We start from the raw sequence: 20,214 nt of genomic DNA, 5'->3' as shown, positions 1-20,214 counted from the left end.
GAGATATACACTTGCTTACTGCAAGCGTACGTGGTTGCGGATCAAGTTTACGAATAAATCTCATCGGCCATTTCATATTTTCATTTGATTCGGTTTCGTTTCTCAATCATACACTGGACAGAGTGGTGGCGACGAATTAATTAGGTCCATGAGGTTAGCACACTGCAGCAGCAGCACGTGTGATCCAAGCTATATGGGCCGCTTCTGTCCCAGTATACATTGGACCCGTTGCAATAAGCCCATAGTGTTAATAAAGCCCATAGAGCTAAATTCTTTTTTTTTTTTGAAAACGGAACCCATAGTCCATAGAGCTAACTGTACCCCCCACGATTTCTTCCCTTTTCACACACACACACACACACACACACACACACACACACACCATATGATAGATGATTAGATGGAACGTGTATGGTGAGTATCGATCACTCTCGATCTCGATCATATAGGTGTTGGGCCTGTTGTGAACATCATGCTCTGCCCCGGCACTGCATTCTTGGATTCTGACGGATGAATAATATAAACCGGCCGGCCGACAGATCCAGTTATCTGCATATGCACGCGAATAGAAGCATAGGGAAATGGACTGGAGTTTTCCTTGCCGCCGACCTATATATGCCAAAGTAGTATGGTCATATATTGCTCTCAGCAAACAGTAACTACACGCAGCTACTATGCATTTAACATGTTTATCACATACAGCAGCTAGCTCACCAACAAATAAAGAGCAACCGATCGATCGGGCACTCGTACAGCCACTGCATCAACAATTTTGCTAGCTAATAAGCTCTGCAAGTTGGCCATGGGCGATGGTCTTGTGCTCTGCCTGCTTGTGGTATCGATGCAAGTGCTGGTTCCCGTCGTCGTCGGCAGCCGACGGCCGCCGGCGATCTACGTGTTCGGGGACTCGACGCTGGACGTGGGCAACAACAACTACCTGCCGGGGAAGGACGTCGCCAGGGCCAACCGGTCTCCCTACGGCGTCGACTTCCCCGGAGTTCCCACCGGAAGGTTCAGCAACGGCTATAACACAGCTGACTACGTTGGTGCGTACGTACACCTATTTCTTGTACGTATTTGGCAATAGATTTCGACGAACTCAACAAGATCGATCTGCGAATGCTGCAGCAAGGAGCATAGGTTTTGTGAGTAGCCCTCCGCCTTACCTGTCGCTGGCAAAGAGCTCCAGCCTTCTTGTCCTCACCGCTCTCACCGCTGGCGTCAGCTACGCTTCCGGAGACGCTGGCATCCTCGACTCCACTGTAAGTATAATCATAGTGCACTCCGATCCATGGTCTCGTGCAAGCTACTTCTCTTAATTAGCACTAAAAACTCCTACTGTACTAATCAATAATGCCATGCAGAACCCCGGCAAAACCATCTCGTTGTCGAGGCAGGTGCACTACTTCAATGCTACCAAGTCCAAGATGGCCTCCACGCTGGGCTCCCGCGCGGTGAACGCCATGCTCTCCAGGTCCATCTTCCTCGTCGGCGTCGGCAGCAACGACCTCTTCGTGTTCGCGGCCGCGCAGCAGAACAGGTCGGCCGCGGAGCGGCAGAGCGACGACGTCGCCGCGTTCTACGCCAGCGTCGTCTCCAGCTACTCGGCCACCATTCAGGAGCTCTACAAGCTGGGCGCCAGGAGGTTCGCCGTCATCAACGTGGCCGTGCTTTGTTTGTTTTTGTAGTACTTATGGTTTGGTCTTATTTTCCATATGAGTACTGTAATGAAGTAAGGAAGACATAGTAAGGGCGGCGGTGGCAACTTACATTTTGCCATTTCCGGATTTGCTCAATAAAGCCTCCGTTGGGCTTGTCCCCCTGGGTTTGCATTTTCCCTGCTGCTCCCTCCGTTCCAAATTATATAGGCGTTTTGATATTTCTAATTTCATTACTTTTATTATTTATCTATAGATGCATAGAAAAACTATAAATTTACAAATATTAAAATGACCTACAATTTGAAACGGTGGGAGTAAGTTGATGCTGAAGCTCGGCCACTGTTCCCTCCATCGCTTGCTTGTGCTTCTGAACCGGCCCAAAATCAACGGTTTTGTGGGTACTTGAAAAAGCAATATACTCCAATAAAGTCATGAACCGGCCCACAAATCAACGGTTTTAGCTCATATAAATGAAAATTTTCTTCATTGTAGTTTATTCTAAAAATGACTAATTACACACCTCTATTTCATCTTATTATCTCTATGTACCACAATTTATATCGCTCATATTTGCAAATGACTAAAATATGAACAAATTATATTTTTTCATAATTTATTTAGCTCATATTTGTAAATGACTAAACTATGAAATTATTCCTCTAACCTCATACCAATTTCTTTGACTAATACGAAACATAGCATCAAAAAAATTGTAGCTTATTCTAAAAATCACAAATATGAGCTCTAAATAACACATGCATATAAATGAAAAATTTCTCCATTGTACCTTATTCTAAAAATCACAAACTACTCTAGCTTTAAAGCATAAAACTTAGTATACTAATCGTGTATCAAGGGAGGATGAAGTTTCTAACCTTTAGAACATTTGAATGAGTGAAATCCTCACGAAATGGTCAAAAATCCGGCAGCACCTCCCCTATTTCGCCATGAATGGATGAAGCTCGAGCTGGAGGAAATGGCTCGGGCAGGAGGTAGAAGATTCCTGATTTATAGGAGGAAAGTTAGTACCGGTTGGGATCTCCAACTGTTACTAAATGTCAGCCATTAGTACCAGGTGGAGCTAATGTGCCTAAGGGCCTTTAGTACCTGGTGGAGGCTCCACCCGCTACCAATGGGTGACCTTTAGTACCGATCGGAGCCTCCAACCGGTACTAAAGAGGGTCACGGGGGGCTCCTAGGGAATTAGCCGTTAGATTCGGTACTCATGCTCACATTAGTACCGGGTCAAAAAATAACCGGTACTAATGGGTAGGATCAATGCTCAAGAATCCCAATTTCAACTCTAGTACTGTACTTGCTGCTACAAATAATATATCTATATATTGGGTAAAGTAGTTGACATAAACTTGAGAATCTTCTCCGGAAACAAATAATGCCCGGGATCGATATGATGGTGACCTAACAAGATCCGAATTTTTGTTGGTCAACCATGAGTTCGTTTGGGATGCATGGATAGAAATAGTTGAATTGAAATGGAGATTTGAGATAGAAGGCACGCTCACACGGCAACCGATTTCGTTATGTGTGGCTATATAGTGGGTACAGTCGTACATTTGAACTGAAAGTTGAGATAGCACAACCAGTTGACACCACACGCATTCATATGCAGTACAGCGTAGCCATATTTTCCTCATTTTCATTAATTTTCTTTGCGATCACTAAGAACTTTCTAAAACTATGTACTATATATTATTAGGTATGGGGCAATCCCAATATTATATTATGTATATGAGGCAGAATTTCTTATTTTGAGATCCGTTGATGTGACCTAAAGAAAGAGAAGCTTATAATAAGTCTTGGGCCTATAAATACAGTAGGTTTTAACTCATCTCATCTACCAGGCACCAGCAGAGATATATGATCATGGGCTCTAATACGTTGATGGCCATGGAGGGTTTTGTGGTGTGCCTTGTGATATCCAGGGAAGTTCTCGGTGCTGCTGCTGCCGCCGTCCTCCAGCCGCCGCCGCCGATGTATGTGTTCGGGGACTCGTACCTCGACGTCGGGAACAACAACTACCTGTCGGGGCCGAATGTTCCTAGGGTCAACAGGCCCTACTACGGCATCGACTTCCCGGGCTTTCCCACCGGAAGGTTCAGCAATGGGTACAACACCGCTGACTACATCGGTAGGTTTGATATTATATACTGTACGTATGTATATGCTCCATCTTTTAACTACTCCCCTCCATAAGTCGTTTTAGCTTTTTTAATTCATAGAGTTTGCTATGTACTTAAATATACCATATGTCTAGATACATAATAATATCTGTGTATCTAGATAAGTTAAAATGACATAATTTGTAACAGAGCAACATGTGTAGATATTGTAATAATGTGTATGCATGTGGAACAATAATGTTTAGTTTGATTGGTCTCTCCATGTGGTTACGCCGCAGCGAAGAAGATAGGACTCGCCGCCGGTAGCCCTCCGCCTTATCTGTCGGTGGCATGGAGCTCCAGCCTTGTGGTCTCCACCGCCCTCACCATTGGTATGAGCTACGCTTCCGGCGGAGCTGGCATCCTCGACTCCACTGTAAGTGCACTCCACGCATCTCCTATCCTATAATTAACTATACAGGTTGATCAATGCAACAAATTTTGTAACAATTAATCTGATGACAACATGCAGAACGCGGGCGACAACATCCCGTTGTCGAAGCAGGTGCAGTACTTCAACGCCACCAGGTCGAAGATGGTCGCCGCTGTGGGCTCCGGCGCGGTGGACACCCTGCTCTCCAGGTCCGTCGTCCTCATCGGCGCTGGCGGCAACGACCTGTCCGCGTTCGCCAACGCGCAGCAGCAGAGCGACGCCGCCGCGTTCTACGGCAGCCTCATGTCCAACTACTCGGCCGCCATCACGGTAGACAGCAGCCTGATCTAACAATGTTGCAGGGTCACCGATCAAAAATCACATTATTGCAGGATCTGTACACGCTGGGGGCGCGCAACTTTGCCATCACCAACGTCGCGCTAGCCGGGTGTCTGCCGGTTGCACGGGTCCTCGACGCTGCGGGCTCGTGCTCAGACTACCGGAACTATCTCGCCGACCGCTTCCACGACGCCCTCCGGTCCCTGCTCGCCGACCTCGCCGCCAGGCTGCCGGGCTTCCTCTACTCTCTCGCCGACTCCTTCGCCCTCATGGTGGACACCTTCTACGACCCACAGGCGTCGTCGGGGTTCACGGACGTCGCCAGCGCGTGCTACGGCGGCGGGCGGCTGGGCGCGGAGGCGGAATGCTCGCTCAACTCCACCATCTGCGCCAACCGCGACCAGCACTACTTCTGGGACAACGTGCACATTACCCAGCAGGCTGCCAAGCAAAGAGCTCAGGCCTTCTACGACGGCCCGGCCAAGTACACCACGCCCATCAACTTCAAGCAGCTCGTCCAGATGACCGCTGCATGATCGAGCTGATGATTCTTGCTTCAGGGACCTACTAGTGCTTCTACCTACGTATAAATATGCCGGCAACAAATGCATGGCCGCTACCGCTACATATCTATGTCGGTAGTTCTTATTTTGAACTGCGACGATTGAAAATCATCAACCGTTTGATTTCATTTCTGATGAATTGAAGACCGAGAGGAGTGGCATTCAGTACATTTGCATTCTCCGTAACTGCCCTTTAATTTCTGCGGCGATGTTGTACCAGTACTGCTTGGTGTCACCAACAAATAATTGGGATACAGTGTAACCCTCTGTTCTCATGAATTCACTCCGAGTATATACGAGTACCGAATCTCTCTCAATCTCACAGGATCACCCTTGTGCGGATAAGATCCGCAGATCGCGCCGCAGCCTTCTCCGGACGCAGCCAGCGCCCATCGTCTTCTACATTCCTACCTCCCTTATCCCATGCGTCTCCGCCCTTGAATCCTTAATAAAGCAGTACTGTGATAGAAAAGTGGGCCGGCATCATTTGTGTTAGGTTTTAGTCCCACGTTGAAAATTAATAATAAGGAAGTACAACATATAAGATGGGGAACATAACTTAAGGCTAATTTTTGGGTTGAATTGTATCTGAGGCAAAATATGCACATGCTTATATTGATTTAAAAAAAATGGAATGGAGCCGGGACTAAAATATAGCGAAGTACTTGCTCAACTATTTGTGAATTTTGACTTCAACAAAAATGTGTGGGGGCCATGCATGATGCGTATAAAAGTGGATAACAGATGGGCTATAAATAAAGTAAGCAAAGACATGCCACTACAAAGAATCTCAATTTCAACTCGAGTACTGTACCCACTGCTACACACATATATTTATATATTGGGTAAAGTAGTTGACATAAAATTGAAAAATTTCTTGGGAAACCACGCCCATGCCCAGGATCTCTACGATGGTGACCTAAGCAAGAACCGAATTTTTGTTAGTTAACCATGAGTTCGTTTGGGGTGAATAGTTGAATTGAAAACGAGATTTGAGATAGAAGGCACGCCGACACGCCAACCAATTTCGTTATGTGTGGGTATATAGTGCTTGAACTGAAATTGAGGTAGCACAACCAGTTGCTGGACACCAACACGCATTCATGCAGTACAACCCAGCCATAGTTTCCACATTTCATTAATTAATTTCCGTTGCGAGTATCAGTCAGAACTTTATAAAACTATATACTAGGTATGAAGCGATCTCAAATATAATCATGCAAAATTTCTTGTTTTGAGATCCGGAATAATAGTTCAGTTGATGTGACCTAGAGAAAGAGAAGCTTATTAGTTTTGGGCCTATAAGTAGGTGCTGCTTCATCTCATCTAGCAGGTACCTGCAGAGGTATATGATCATGGGCTACAAGTTGGCCATGGAGGGTTTTGTGCTGTTCCTTGTGATATCCATGGAAGTTCTCGGCGCCGCTGCCGGTGTCCTCCTGCCGCCGCCGATGTACGTGTTCGGGGATTCGTACCTGGAATATAATATGTTTTTAAACTACTTCATAGTTCATATCCGTATTTATGGACATGTGTATATATATGGAATAATGATGTTTAGTTTGATTGGTGTGGTTACGCCGCGCAGCAAAGAAGATAGGACTCGCCGGTAGCCCTCCGCCTTATCTGGCGCTGGCATGGAGCTCCAGCCTTGTGGTCTCCACTGCACTCACCATTGGTGGTGTGAGCTACGCTTCCGGCGGAGCTGGCATCCTCGACTCCACTGTAAGTGCACTCCATGCATCTCCGATCCTATACAGGTTGATCAATGCAACAAACTTCCAACAATTAACAAAGCAAGCATGCACGCATGATCCGATGACGTACGCAGAACGCGGGCAACAACATCCCGTTGTCGAAGCAGGTGCAGTACTTCAACGCCACCAGGTCGAAGATGATCGCCGCGGTGGGTTCCGGTGCGGTGAACACTCTGCTCTCCAGGTCCGTCGTGCTCATCGGCGCTGGCGGCAACGACCTGGGCACGTTCTACAGGTCACCTCCGGAGCAGCAGAGCGACGTCGCCACGTTCTACGGCAGCCTCATGTCCAACTACTCGGCCGCCATCACGGTACTGAATACACTGCAGGAACAATAATCTTGCAGAATTATTGCCTTTGATTACAGAATAATTTGGCTAGCTAGCTGCACGGATCAAATAAATCATGTTGCAGGATCTGTACACGCTGGGCGCGCGCAAGTTCGCCATCACCAACTTGGGGCTAGTCGGGTGCCTGCCGGTTAACGGGGTGCTCGACACGGCGGGCGCGTGCTCAGACTTGCGGAACCAGCTCGGCGCCGGCTTCAACGACGCCGTCCGGAACATGCTCGCCGACCTCGCCGCCAGGCTGCCGGGATTCCGCTACTCCCTGGGCGATGCCTCGGGCCTCATGGTGGACACCTTCGCCGACCCACCGGCGTCAGGGTTCACGGACGTCGCTGGCGAGTGCTGCGGCGGCGATCAGCGGGTGGACTGCTCGCCTAACTCCACCGTCTGCGCCAACCGCGACCACTACTACTTCTGGGACGCGGTGCACATTTCCCAGGAGGCCGCCAAGCAAAGAGCTGAGGCCTTCTACGACGGCCCGGCCAAGTACACCACGCCCATCAACTTCAAGCAGCTGGTCTGGTCCACATGACCTTACTGATTCTTCTTGCTTCTGGGACCTAGTGTTTGTTGCTCCTATTGATTCTACCTACGTAAAAATGTAATAAAGCACGAACAAATGCATGGATGCTAAAAATAAATCAACAAATGACTGAAATGCATCAACCGTTTGATTTCATTATTTCCGATGAAGACAGAGAGGAGTGTCATTGAGTACATTTAATTATTATTAGGACAGAGTGTTAGAATCTGATATCCCTCATTACGCGCAGCAGCTCCCGGATCTAGAAAGGATATTGCGAGTACGACACGAGCTTGCACCGTATCAAGAACAACGTAGATAAATCTCGTAGAAAATCCTAAATGATGGTGTTGAAGCAACCGCGACAAGAGAATAGGATTTTGACGAAGACGACCGCAGATCCTTTAAGCACAACTTCCAAAAGAGTTAGTTCTAATATGAATATTTATGTATACAGTTACCACTCGATTCTCCTTATAATTATGATTGATCAAAGCAATGTTATTGTGTTTGATTCGCTGAGGAAACCAAAGGTCAAGTACCAAGACATTCAAGTTTGTTTCCTAAATTTTCACCTAACACTGTAACATATTTATTATTTTAATTCGCAGCGCATGGAAATGATTCCGTAAGTATCACCGTGGTGATTTCAAAGAAAAACTTACATTCAGTACAACTTTTTCGGTATGCATGAAGTTTGCACATTTTGTATATTCTATAACACGAATATTTCATAACATATTTTTTTCCACTAAAGTGCTTGAGATAGGAACAAGGGAATAATTTATGTGGATACTACGTCTGTGAGCACATACGCCATTTCGTGAGGCACAAGGTGCTATCGGACCATATAACTGTATGCAAAATAAACCTATTAATTATTAATCATTTTCTAGCTCCTTTTATTTAATTGTTGGTGTAACATTCACATATTTCCAAATTACAGATGTGGCAGATTCGCGAAGAACTCTTGGAGAAGGAAAGGCTTTGGCAATCCAAGAAGCACTCATAGGATTTCTGGTGGACGAGGTGATAAATCATAAAGGAGAATTTTATTACGATGTACATTCGGTAGCCGAACCGAGCAACACCATGACGGGAGGATCCTAAAAATTACGAGGATAAATTATTGTATATATAGTAATTGTATTAATACTAGTTTGATGTGTATAATATAATAAGAATTGTATATATAGTAGTTAAAATTAATATTATGCATATACTATCATCATGCATACAATACAAGCATATACATGTAAGTAGTATACACTAAGGATGTATACGTATAGGTGTATATATATATAAGTGAAGCAACAATTAACATTAATATGGAAAAGAATTTGGGGTAAAAAGAAAAAAAAAGTCTTTAGTTCTGGTTGGTAATATAGAGGCCACGTGCATGCGCCTGCATGGTGGCCCCTTTAGTTCCGGTTGGAATACCAACAGGGACTAGTCTTTAGTCCCGGGTGAGTGACCCGGTACTAAAGAAGGGGACATTTAGTCCTGAAAGATTAGTCCTGGTTGGATATTCGAGAGATATGACTCTCTCCAACTAGGACTAATGCTCACTTTTTCCACCAGTGATTTTCAAGGCCTGTTGGGTTTGGTCGACTAGCCTTGGAAATAGATTTGTAGGGCCGGTCCAGATGCCTAGACCCACCAGGTTATTTTCAAGGCCAGTTCTAAAGTGCCACCCAAAAAAACCAGGCATCTATAAACATTATTTCTGGCATAGTTAAATATACCAGATATATGAATACCACTATAAAATGGGCACAATTTATTATGTAACCTGAACCCTTTACTCTAAAAATGAGCCCACGACCTGATCCAGTTCATCTTATCGGCATTGGTATCATGTAATCACGTTGCTATCATGCTTTATTTATTATATGAAAAACTGAAAAGGCACAATTATTTTAAAAAAATATTTAGAAAGCCCGCATGCACCTAGTACCTTGTTCGTGTGTCATCATACATTTTCATTAGCTACTAGCTGATCAAAAATAAAGTGATCGAGGTTACAGGAGGAATGTGATGATGTACATTACATATAAAGTAAGGAAATGGAAACGGTCAATGCCACGGCCGTCAGCTCTCTGATGCAGTTTGATCATCCAATAATTCCTATTTTTCCTTGCGTGATTGCTTTGCGATCCATCAAATACATGTGTAATTAATTAACTAAAAAGACAATACCGTATTTATTTTGCAGGTACGCTTATAGTATTAATAATTTATTAAAATATAGCACGGAGTCATGGATTGAAAATATGCATGGAAACCGAAGTATTCTAAGCGTCCTGGATTGAAAGAATGTACGTGATGTGATGTGCATGTAGATAAAGTATGCAGAAATCAATGCGCTGCATGATACAAAGTACTACTAGCAGCTGATGAATTGAACACGATCGAGATAGCAGCCACGCGAACGACGACCGAATGAACCTGAAACTAACGACTAGTAGTTCGTTTTTTCAGGACAGACTAGTAGTTCTTTATGCATGCGTACAAGCAATGGATTATTCTATCTGCACTCCCCTTGCATGGATGGTATTATGATGACTACTTTCTATGCACGAGGAGGGGCAGGCCGGAGACGGCAACGCGTATCGAGCGGGGGGTTCTTGACAAAAGTAGCGGCGGGCGGTTTTCTGCAAAGTTGTCGCGAATTCCGAATTTTCTATTGTTTGGTGTTGAAATATTTTGGAACCCAGAGGTGTCTCAGAAGAAAAATGAACGCGTCTACTATAGACGGGGACTTCCCTAGATCCGTAGTCGATTCGGGAAGAATAGGAGGACTTTTTTGCAAAATTTCAAGTGCTTGCCCGCCTGCTTGTGGGCGGCCGGATCGGCGCCATCGAACGGCCGCCAATATGGGACGACGTGGCCCGGCCGGAGGTCGCGGCGGAACCCCGGGTCTTGATTTTCCGCATTCTATAGTAGTCAACTATTAGGTATGGCCCAATTAATATATACTATCCTTGCTTTGCTTTGGTCCAGTTGATCGAAACCCTACGTGTGGCCGCATGTGTGCTTATATGCATGTATATATATCCACCCGGCCGTCTACTTGCCATCAGTTCACAAGATAAAGTCATCGTGCTCCAAGCTGTACCTGTTCGATCATCAACTCGATCATGCAGGGTCTTGTGGTGTGCCTTGCGCTATCCGTGCAAGTGCTAGTTGCCGAGGCCGCCGGCCTCCTCCGCGGGCCGCCGGCGATGTACGTGCTCGGGGACTCGATCCTGGATGTCGGCAACAACAACTACCTGCCGGGGGCGGACGTTTTCAGAGCCAACAGGCCCTACTACGGCATCGACTTCCCCGGCAGGATTCCTACCGGGAGGTTCAGCAATGGCTTCAACACCGCTGACTACATCGGTGGGTATCGTATACATACACCGTCATGTCTGCATTTGATTTTTGGTTCATGCATGCATGCGTTTACTGATTGTCCGTCGTCGTATGTGCATGCAGCAGAGAGCATGGGGTTGGTGCGTGGCCCTCCTCCTTACCTCTCGCTGGCACCCAACAACTTGAGCCTTGTTCTGGCCGCTCTCACCGCTGGTGTCAGCTATGCTTCCGCAGGTGCTGGCATCCTCGACTCCACGGTAAGTCTTTATCCATCTTGTAAATATAATGGACGGATCATTCCAACCACTAACGCATGTGCATGCAGAATTCGGGCAAGTGCATCCCGTTATCCAGGCAGCTGGAGTACTTCAACGCCACCAGGGCTAAGATGCTCGCCGCGGCGGGCTCCCCGGCGGTGACCGCCCTGCTCTCCAAGTCCATCTTCCTCGTCACCTTCGGCAGCAACGACCTGTTCGTGTTCGCGGCCGCGGAGCAGGCAAGCAACAGGTCGGAGGCCGAACAGCAGAGCGACGCCGCCACGCTCTTCGCCGACCTATTCTCAAAATACTCGGCCGCCATCACGGTACCAACCTCCAGAAGAAGTACACACAAGTATACCGGCCAGTCACGCTCGCTCACGCGCCACTAATTAAAGGGAATTGCTACTGCACGCATGGGTGCAGGAGCTGTACGCGATGGGCGCCAGGAAATTTGCCATCATCAACTTGGGAGTACTCGGGTGCGTGCCGGCGGTGCGGGTGCTCGACGCGGCGGAATCGTGCTCCGCCGGCCTAAACCAGCTCGCCGCAGGCTTCGACGACGCGCTCCGGTCACTGCTCGCCGGCCTCGCCCCCAGGCTGCCGGGCATGGTCTACTCCCTCGCCGACTCCTTCGGCCTCACGCAGGACACCTTCGCGGACCCGGAGGCGTCGGGGTACACCGACATCGCCGGCGCGTGCTGCGGCAGCGGGCGGCTGCTAGCCGAGGCGGACTGCATGCCCAACTCTACGCTCTGCGCCGCCGACCGCGACCAGCACGTCTTCTGGGACCGCTACCACCCTTCCCAGCGGGCGTCCCTTCTCACGGCCCAGGCATTCTACGACGGGCCGCCCAAGTACACTGAGCCCATAAATTTCATGCAGCTGGCCCAGTCCACCTAATGGGCTAGATTGTGCTCACGTATATACATACATATATGTAATAATTGAGAAAAACATATAAATGTAATCAAGAATAAAATTTACTGCTCCCTCCGCTCAACTTTGTATGACATTTCAGACAGGAAAAAGAAGCTGCAAGCAGATCAAATTTGCTGTCTGAAACTTCATATAAAGCTGGTTGGAGGTGGTACTAATAAGTCAACCAAGGTCCAAGACTAGCTAGCTACAGGAATAAATAAATGAGTAATTGTATTTTACATATAAAAGTATATAAACACACTGTAAGGTTAACTTGGTCCACGCATGGAATCACTAAGATGTACTGTTTACTTCAATTTCCCACCTGTTGTTGTTCTTTATTTATTCAGGAATTAATAATGCAAACGACGTGATTTTCAACTTGCTTGATGGTGTCTTTACATGTACATATTTATAGGAGAACTTCGAAACGTTACAAGAAATGTTTCTGTTTCCAAGACATTTTTTCCTCAATTGGATGAAGCAGCAAGCTACCTGGACAAATTATTCCACAATATATGCAATTTTACCTGAGTGGTCAAAAGCTTTAGTGCCTTTTATTATTGTTTCTCGAGCGTATAGTAGGACAATTTTTCTAGTATCATTTGCATGTTTTCCAACAGTTTTGTCAATCACCAAAAACTATAATTTCCAACATACTCGTTCCCCGTAGTTTGTTAGCTAATTATTATTCAGACTTATACTAAAAAAATGTTGGTCAGACGATCGGGAAAAAAAAACTGTTGGGGAATGTTAAGAGGTATTGTTGTGATTCTGCATGTTCATCAGAACTCTCTTGCCTTAAAACAACACTTACGACACACATTTTTTCACGGCATATATATGCGACCAAATAAACATTCAATCACTTGAGTTAGTTGTATAGAAATCACTCCATAAATTCTCTCGTTTATCATTCAAAAGAAGAGGATGAGACTGATCTTTAGGCTACAATAAAAGCATATATGTGAATGCCATTATAAAATGGGCACAATTATTACGTAACATGAACCCTTTTCTCCAAAAATTAGCCCATGATAACCTGATCCAGTTCATCTTATCTGCATTGCTATCATGTAATCACGTTGCTATCATGCTCTATTTATTCTATGAAAAAAAAACTGAAAAGGCACAGTTATTTTTTTTAAAAAAAGGATATCTAGAAAGCCCGCATGCACCTACTACCTTGTCCGTGTGTCATGACACATTGTCATTAGCTACTAGGTGATCACAAATAAAGTGAGGTTACATGAGGAATCTGATGGTGTACACATATAAAGTAAGGAAAAGCTACCGCTGGAAAGTGGCTAGGATATATCATAGTTGACAAGGAGACAGCAGGCCCGTTAACGGATGATCCATCATCGATGCTGACCAAACAAGCTGGCCGGTCTCATGGCAGAACACAACACAACACAACACACGCGGCATGCCCACCTACCGTTTCATTTCGCGTATTTGACTAGGGTAAAGTAAAGGCAACAACGTGCACATTCCCATTCACTTTTGGAACATCAGAACGTTCCTAGCATCATCTTAGCTTGAAGCCTTTGAGCGTTGAGTCCTGGTTCTATACCCTCCTCGGACCCGGTTCCATACACTGTGACCCCGCTCCTATGCGCAAGAAACATAGAACCAGAGGAGTAAGCTATGCTTCGGCAGGAGCTGGATCCTGGATTCCACTGAAAGTGATCATCAACTCTATCTCACGGCCTGATGATTTCTGGAATTAAACTTTGCACAATTAAGCGTCTGAAAATTAAATTATCCAAGTCTCAATTTTGAGTAAAAGATCGGGTATTAGCAGTCCAGGACGTGAAATTACTCCTGCACCGTCGTTTTTACATATTTTTAATCAACCTTAATTTTTACTCCACGTGACCCATGTGCTGAATTGCTGTCTACTGTCGGTGCATATCTACTGGAGTTGACCTCGTGGAGACAGTTGAGATAACTGCGCTCCAAAACCTAGAAATCGGATCGGAGTTCAAATTTCAAACTTTTCAACGCAGCCGGAAAAAAATTAAAAAAAGAGAGAGAGGAAACTATGTACGGCGAATTAGTTAAAGTTAATGATTAGTTAAAAATTAAAAAGCACTATACTATACAAGTATACAGTATATGTGTAATGCATTCAAGTCTGGCGCCTCGATCATCTCCAACTACTCGGCCGCCATCACGGTGCGTAGCTAATTGTAACCATTCTTTTATCTGGCGCATCTTTCTTGTGCTTCTTCCATGCACGCCGAAAGAGTAAAGGCTGAGCGAGCTTTGTTTGTGAGCTACGCCAGCAAGTTGGAGACTAACATATATCCAAGAGATGTGGTTGCAGGATCCGATCCTGGGCGCGAGGAAGTTGGGCATCATCAACTTGGTGTCCAGTTTTAACATGGGCTTTACGATTAAACAAAGGTTATGGCCGGGTTTGAGCGATAAATAATTGAACTTCATATTAATAAGTATATTGGCCCTGCAACTTCATATATCACTAAATCGATTGAATCATCTGTCGTAAATATCAAGCTCGAGAAGAGTAAGACTCTTCCAAGCATAGCATACAACTAAAAGACACAAAGACAGCATGTATATGCATCTCTTCTTGTAGAATGCGCACAACAATTAGTACATAAAACTTGATATATATATATATATATATATATTTATTTATTTAGCGTGATCCATTTGATCTTCGCATCGCTTTCATGTAATTAAACATATACGCATGCTTATACCAGTTTCATTTTAAAAGCCACACATTACTAGCTTTTGCTTATTTATTTGTCATCGTAAATTATAAAGTGAGGTTACAACAAGCAAGAATGTGACATATATATATACATAGATACATAGACTAATAAGGAAAATATACAGCTGAAAAGGAGGGTAGATAACATTATATACGGTTGACAAAGAGAGCAGACACGCTAACAGACCGATCTATGTTGACCAAAGAAAATTTCTATTATCGGCATCGCTGATCACATGCATGTCCACTACTATAGCAGCCATTTCATTATTGACAGGTTAAACAAATGTATAGATTAAATATGTTATGATTAAGACCCGGACTTGGCCGATGAGTTAGTTAAAACCTTTGAGAGAGTGTCTATATAAAGAGCTACACATCAACTCTAATCACAAGCACTTTAGCTAAGATCATAGCATCACAAGCAATCATAGCACTTTAGAGAAGATCGTCGATCGACCATCATGGCGTACGAGGTGGCCATGAAGGCTCTTGTTCTCAGCCTTGTGCTCGGCGCCGTCGCCGGCATCCGGCCAAGCAAGCTGGTGCGCCGCCAGGTGCCGGCGATCTACGTGTTTGGGGACTCTACGCTAGACGTCGGCAACAACAACTACCTACCGGGGAAAGACGTCCCCAGAGCTGACAAGCCCTACTACGGCATCGACTTGCCGGGATCCGGCAAGCCCACTGGAAGGTTCAGCAATGGTTACAACACCGCCGACTTCGTCGGTATGCATCATATCGTTGTCAAGATTATACTGTTGTGTATGTTCTTGTACAACTTAATTAGTGGTTCTTATATGTTACTATACGCATACGCAGCAAAGAAACTAGGATTCGACAAGAGCCCTATGGCATATTTTGTTCTAAAAGCGCGCAATAAGCTGATCCCCAGCGCAATCAATAGAGGAGTAAGCTATGCATCAGCAGGAGCTGGGATTCTGGACTCCACTGTAAGTCACCAAACTCAACTCTTAATGATCCTGAAAAATTCTAGGTCACGCATGCATATTCTGCATCATATGATCTGCATGCATATGGTGGGTGCAGAACGCCGGGAAGAACATCCCGCTGTCTCAGCAGGTGCGGTTGTTCAACTCGACCAAGGCCGAGATGGGTCCACGAGTAGCGAGCAACCTGCTCTCCAGGTCCTTCTTCCTGCTCGGCGCCGGCAGCAACGATTTCTTCGCCTTCGCGACGGCGCAGGCCAAGCGGAACAAGACGGCGACGCAGAGCGACGTCGCCGCGTTCTACGGCAGCCTGCTCTCCAACTACTCCGCCACCATCACGGTATTGTGTAGTAAAATAACAAGTCTCAATCAGAAAGCAGCCACACGTATGTATGACATCATAACGACGTCATCCAAGTGATGCGTATAGAGCAGCCTACCCAAGGTGATCCTCAAGCTGCTATAGCTAATAGCTGTACCTGTCGTTGACATGCATCCAGCTTGAATTGGTTAATTAGGGGGTCCTGGAGTTAACTTAATACACAAAAATTAATCATCCTGATGGTAATATAATACAATTTTTTTAAACGAGCCAGCAGGAGAGCTGCTGCTATATTGAAAAAAATGAATGCCTGACGAGCCGAGTACAAAACTGTACACACTTTACATTGTAGCGGAGAACCACGAAAATTCCACTAGTATACTATACATGAAACTACAGAGTTCACCCCACAAAAATGAAACCCTCTAAATACATATTCTTTTGAAATTACATAACTTGCAGGAGTTGTACAAGCTGGGCGCGAGGAAGTTTGGCATCATCAACGTGGGGCCGGTGGGCTGCGTGCCCCGTGTCCGCGTCCTCAACGCCACCGGCGCGTGCGCCGACGGCATGAACCAGCTCGCCGCCGGCTTCGACGCCGCGCTCAAGTCGCTGCTGGCCGGGCTCGCCCCCAAGCTGCCGGGCTTCACCTACTCCCTCGCCGACTCCTTCGGCCTCACGCAGGACACCTTCGCCAACCCGCTCGCACTCGGTAAGATCGACGACGACGATGACTCGATCATGGATTAGTTTCATGGAGGCCGGCCGGTAGTGATCGATCATTTCTGTTTCTGACATGGGATTAGGGTTCGTGAGCTCGGACAGCGCGTGCTGCGGGAGCGGGCGGCTGGGCGCGCAGGGCGAGTGCACGCCCACTGCCACGCTCTGCCCCGACCGCGACCGCTACATCTTCTGGGACTCGGTGCACCCGTCGCAGCGCTCCGCCATGCTGGGCGCCAAGGCCTACTACGATGGCCCGGCGCGCTACACCACGCCCATCAACTTCCAGCAGCTGGCCAGAGCATGATGAGTTGACAATAATGCATGCACTCATCAGATAGTGATCGTTTCTCATTTGTTTATTTGTTTTATGTCCCACCACAAGTCCTTCATCCAGGTGAAATGAAACTATATACACACAGTGATTATGTACTCATCAGATATGTAGTGATTGCTTCTCCGTGCTCCGTGCTTCGTTTGTTTAACGCGACGGAACCAGCAAGCAAGATTTTTTTAAGGAACAGCAGGGGCGAGCCCCTACTGGATTAAATTAAGAGAATGGAAAGATAGTACAAAACCAACAAGACAGAAACAGGAAAACCAGAGAAAACAAGAGCAACAACAGAGAAAAAAAAATTACAAAGAACTCAGCCATTCCATCATGGCCGGCGCTAGAGATGATCTCGCTCTATGCAGGCAGACGATATTCATTTCTTCCATGAATTTCCTTTTGCAGCTGTGTACCGAGGGGGGAACATTGTTGAAGGTCCAATCGTTCCTCACAGACCAAATGCTTCAGGTCATCAGGATGATGATCTCTATGTAGAAGGGAACATTTAGTTTAGTCTTGATCAAGTTAAGAATCCGAAGGGGTGGCCTGGAGGTAACCACCACTATCCCAATAGAGGCCTAGCAGGCTTTTGAAAAGTTGCATCTTAAGAAAAGATGCGCCACTGTCTCCCTTTTTTTGAAGAATGCAAAGCTCACAAGTATAAGAATCCAAATGCATTGTTTTCCTGCCTAGAATATCCTTGGTACTGAGTCTATCTTAATTAGCAGCTAGAAAAAAATCTTGTGCTTCTTTTGACATTTAGATTTCCATAACCACCTGTGAATTGGGTGTACGCTTCTTGTGCCTGTTAAGGCTTTGTAAGTTTTCGCAACTGAGAAAAGGGGACTGCCCTAGATGTAAGTCCACTGATCTCTGTCTTGGTGTGTCACAGTATTTCCCAATCTATTTTGCAGGATTAGCAGCTGCTGATGAGCTTCTTCTGAAAGTGGCAGATGGAAGTTTTGAGATAATGATGGTCTGCTTGTGGCCTCTTTTTATGATATCAGTTTATTTCTAGCAAAAGAAAAAAGCTGAGGAAATTCTAGGAATAAGACCTGCTCATTCCATGTGTCCATCCAGAACAAAACAGTAGAACCATCTGAGACCCAAGCCGAAGCTATGCCTTTATATTTGTCCAGAAGTTTGACTACATTTTTCCACCAGAATGAGCCCTCTTTGTTCTGACCAGGCAGCTTCCCATTATTATAATAGTTATCCCAGACTAAATGAACCCAGGGGATGTCAGCTCTTGTGAAGAACTTGTGTAAGAACTTGAGTAGAAGGGCCTCATTTTGACTGTTCAGGTTAATGACTCCAAGTCCTCCTTGCTGTTTCGGTAGGCATACCATAGGCCAAGCCGCCTTGGAGGGTTTTCTAGATGACAAATCAGATCCTCTCCAAAGGCAGTGCTTCATATACTTATTTAATTGAGTGATGATCCCGTTGTGGAGTTTCAAAGTAGCCATGTGAAACATTGGTGAGGACGAAAAAACTAAATTAACCCATTCGAGTTTGCCTCCCTGAGATAACATATTAGAGATACCTCCCAATCTTCTCTCCACTTTCTGAATTAGAGGGAGGAATTCCTCAATTTTAGGTTTTGTTGTGCCAAGTGGGAGCCCCAGGTAGGTGAAAGGCAGACTTCCAACCTGGCAGTTGAAGACTGACGAAAGCTGCTGAAGTTTATCCTCAGGGGGTATTTAGAGGTACCATTACATACTTGTTATAGTTGACTTTAAGGCTGGTTAAATCTGCGAAATTGATTAAGCAAATGCTTGAGGTGTAGCAGCTGAGCAGGATCGGCTTCCATGACCAGTAAGGTATCATCTGCATATTGAATAACTGCAGATCCGTGAATTGGAAGAGTGAAAGATCGATCCGACCCTTACAAAACTGAAGAAACCTAAAGTGGTGAACTGCGTCAAGATGAAGCGATAGCTTGCTGGAGGGGAACAAGTAGTAACGGGTCCTCTCGGGGAATTGGAGGTAGTTGCTTCAGTTGAAACTCCATGACGGGAGCATATATTATTGTACATGTGTTAATTAGCTGTTTATACCATTATATCTGTTTGTTTCATTCCTAGTTTTTTCAACTTACAAGTAGGTACTGAGCTGCTTCGATCACTGTGAGCGTCTTAGGACAACTCGTGTTGTAATGAAAAATTCAAATCATCTTAATAAAAAAAACACGCAACTCTCCTACATATTGGTTACTTTGATTAAATAGATTTCCTCGAGCATGCATGTATGCCCTTGCTATGAAAATAAATCAGTAGTGCAGCAGTGGTCTTGATTAATCGTATTAGCTTAGGAAATCAAAAGCAGCTTCACCGTTAGTAGCGCTGCTTGGTCGTCGCTGCTAAAACATACGAATATATGGGCACGTGGCCTTGTCCTTCCTTATACGGGCAGCAGCTGGGCTGTGGAACGTGGACGCCGCGTGCTGCGGCGGCGGGCGGCTGGGGGGCCCAGAGCGGATGCCGGCCCAACTCGATGCTGTGCGCTACCTGTTCTGGGACTCGGCGGGCCATCTCACCCAGCGGGCCGCGAAGCTCATCGCGTCGGCCTTCTACGATGGCCCGCCAAAGTTTGCCGCACACCGTTCAACTTGAAGCAGCTGGTCGGCCTGTCCGGGTCACCAACAACCAAAGAACACGGTGATTAGGCCATTGATCTTCCTCACTGGAGAGTTCTTTTTAGAGAGAGAGATTTCAGAGTCGATCCGAGTGAACTACGTTAACACACTGTTGTTTGCAAAGCATACGAAACTACTCGACCATTGATGATGGCAGGCTTGGCAGCCATACTCATGGATGTGACCATTGTTCACTGTCAGGAAATGGTGGAATTTAGGAGTGTTTGAATAC

At 45.8% G+C, this 20,214-nt stretch overlaps 5 protein-coding genes across 6 annotated transcripts; all 5 read left to right on the top strand.

The window, feature by feature from the left end:
* Nucleotides 1-731: 731 nt before the first annotated feature.
* Nucleotides 732-1,835, top strand: LOC117852044 (GDSL esterase/lipase At4g16230). The gene is made up of 3 exons (XM_034733965.2): nucleotides 732-1,046; nucleotides 1,129-1,262; nucleotides 1,365-1,835. Exons 1-3 carry the CDS (start codon nucleotides 803-805, stop codon nucleotides 1,686-1,688), a joined length of 702 nt encoding a protein of 233 aa, XP_034589856.1. The 5' UTR covers nucleotides 732-802; the 3' UTR covers nucleotides 1,689-1,835.
* A 1,695-nt stretch (nucleotides 1,836-3,530) lies between these two features.
* LOC117852043 (GDSL esterase/lipase At5g55050) lies at nucleotides 3,531-5,395 on the top strand. Its single transcript, XM_034733964.2, has 4 exons — nucleotides 3,531-3,810; nucleotides 4,081-4,217; nucleotides 4,314-4,544; nucleotides 4,607-5,395. The coding sequence occupies exons 1-4, from the start codon at nucleotides 3,540-3,542 to the stop codon at nucleotides 5,087-5,089; spliced, it is 1,122 nt and encodes a 373-aa protein (XP_034589855.1). The 5' UTR covers nucleotides 3,531-3,539; the 3' UTR covers nucleotides 5,090-5,395.
* Nucleotides 5,396-6,489: 1,094 nt separating this feature from the next.
* Nucleotides 6,490-7,752, top strand: LOC117853719 (GDSL esterase/lipase At5g37690). The gene is made up of 4 exons (XM_072293501.1): nucleotides 6,490-6,587; nucleotides 6,682-6,841; nucleotides 6,948-7,184; nucleotides 7,288-7,752. Exons 1-4 carry the CDS (start codon nucleotides 6,490-6,492, stop codon nucleotides 7,750-7,752), a joined length of 960 nt encoding a protein of 319 aa, XP_072149602.1.
* Nucleotides 7,753-10,839: 3,087 nt separating this feature from the next.
* On the top strand, nucleotides 10,840-12,595 carry LOC117853231 (GDSL esterase/lipase At5g55050). Of its 2 annotated transcripts, none has more exons than XM_034735608.2 (4): nucleotides 10,840-11,127; nucleotides 11,227-11,357; nucleotides 11,426-11,683; nucleotides 11,784-12,595. In XM_034735608.2, the coding sequence occupies exons 1-4, from the start codon at nucleotides 10,884-10,886 to the stop codon at nucleotides 12,258-12,260; spliced, it is 1,110 nt and encodes a 369-aa protein (XP_034591499.1). In that variant the 5' UTR covers nucleotides 10,840-10,883; the 3' UTR covers nucleotides 12,261-12,595. The 2 variants fall into 2 exon arrangements, with proteins under 2 accessions (XP_034591499.1, XP_034591498.1); XM_034735607.2 differs by having other exon boundaries at nucleotides 11,224-11,357.
* A 2,798-nt stretch (nucleotides 12,596-15,393) lies between these two features.
* LOC117851980 (GDSL esterase/lipase At1g71691) lies at nucleotides 15,394-17,483 on the top strand. Its single transcript, XM_034733898.2, has 5 exons — nucleotides 15,394-15,753; nucleotides 15,847-15,977; nucleotides 16,075-16,314; nucleotides 16,759-17,008; nucleotides 17,103-17,483. Exons 1-5 carry the CDS (start codon nucleotides 15,489-15,491, stop codon nucleotides 17,321-17,323), a joined length of 1,107 nt encoding a protein of 368 aa, XP_034589789.1. The 5' UTR covers nucleotides 15,394-15,488; the 3' UTR covers nucleotides 17,324-17,483.
* Nucleotides 17,484-20,214: the final 2,731 nt, after the last annotated feature.

This window comes from Setaria viridis, chromosome 4 (genome assembly GCF_005286985.2).
Source record: "Setaria viridis chromosome 4, Setaria_viridis_v4.0, whole genome shotgun sequence".
Classification (NCBI taxonomy): domain Eukaryota; kingdom Viridiplantae; phylum Streptophyta; class Magnoliopsida; order Poales; family Poaceae; genus Setaria; species Setaria viridis.
Note: the sequence above shows the minus strand (reverse complement) of the source record. Positions and strands in the feature narration are given on the sequence as shown.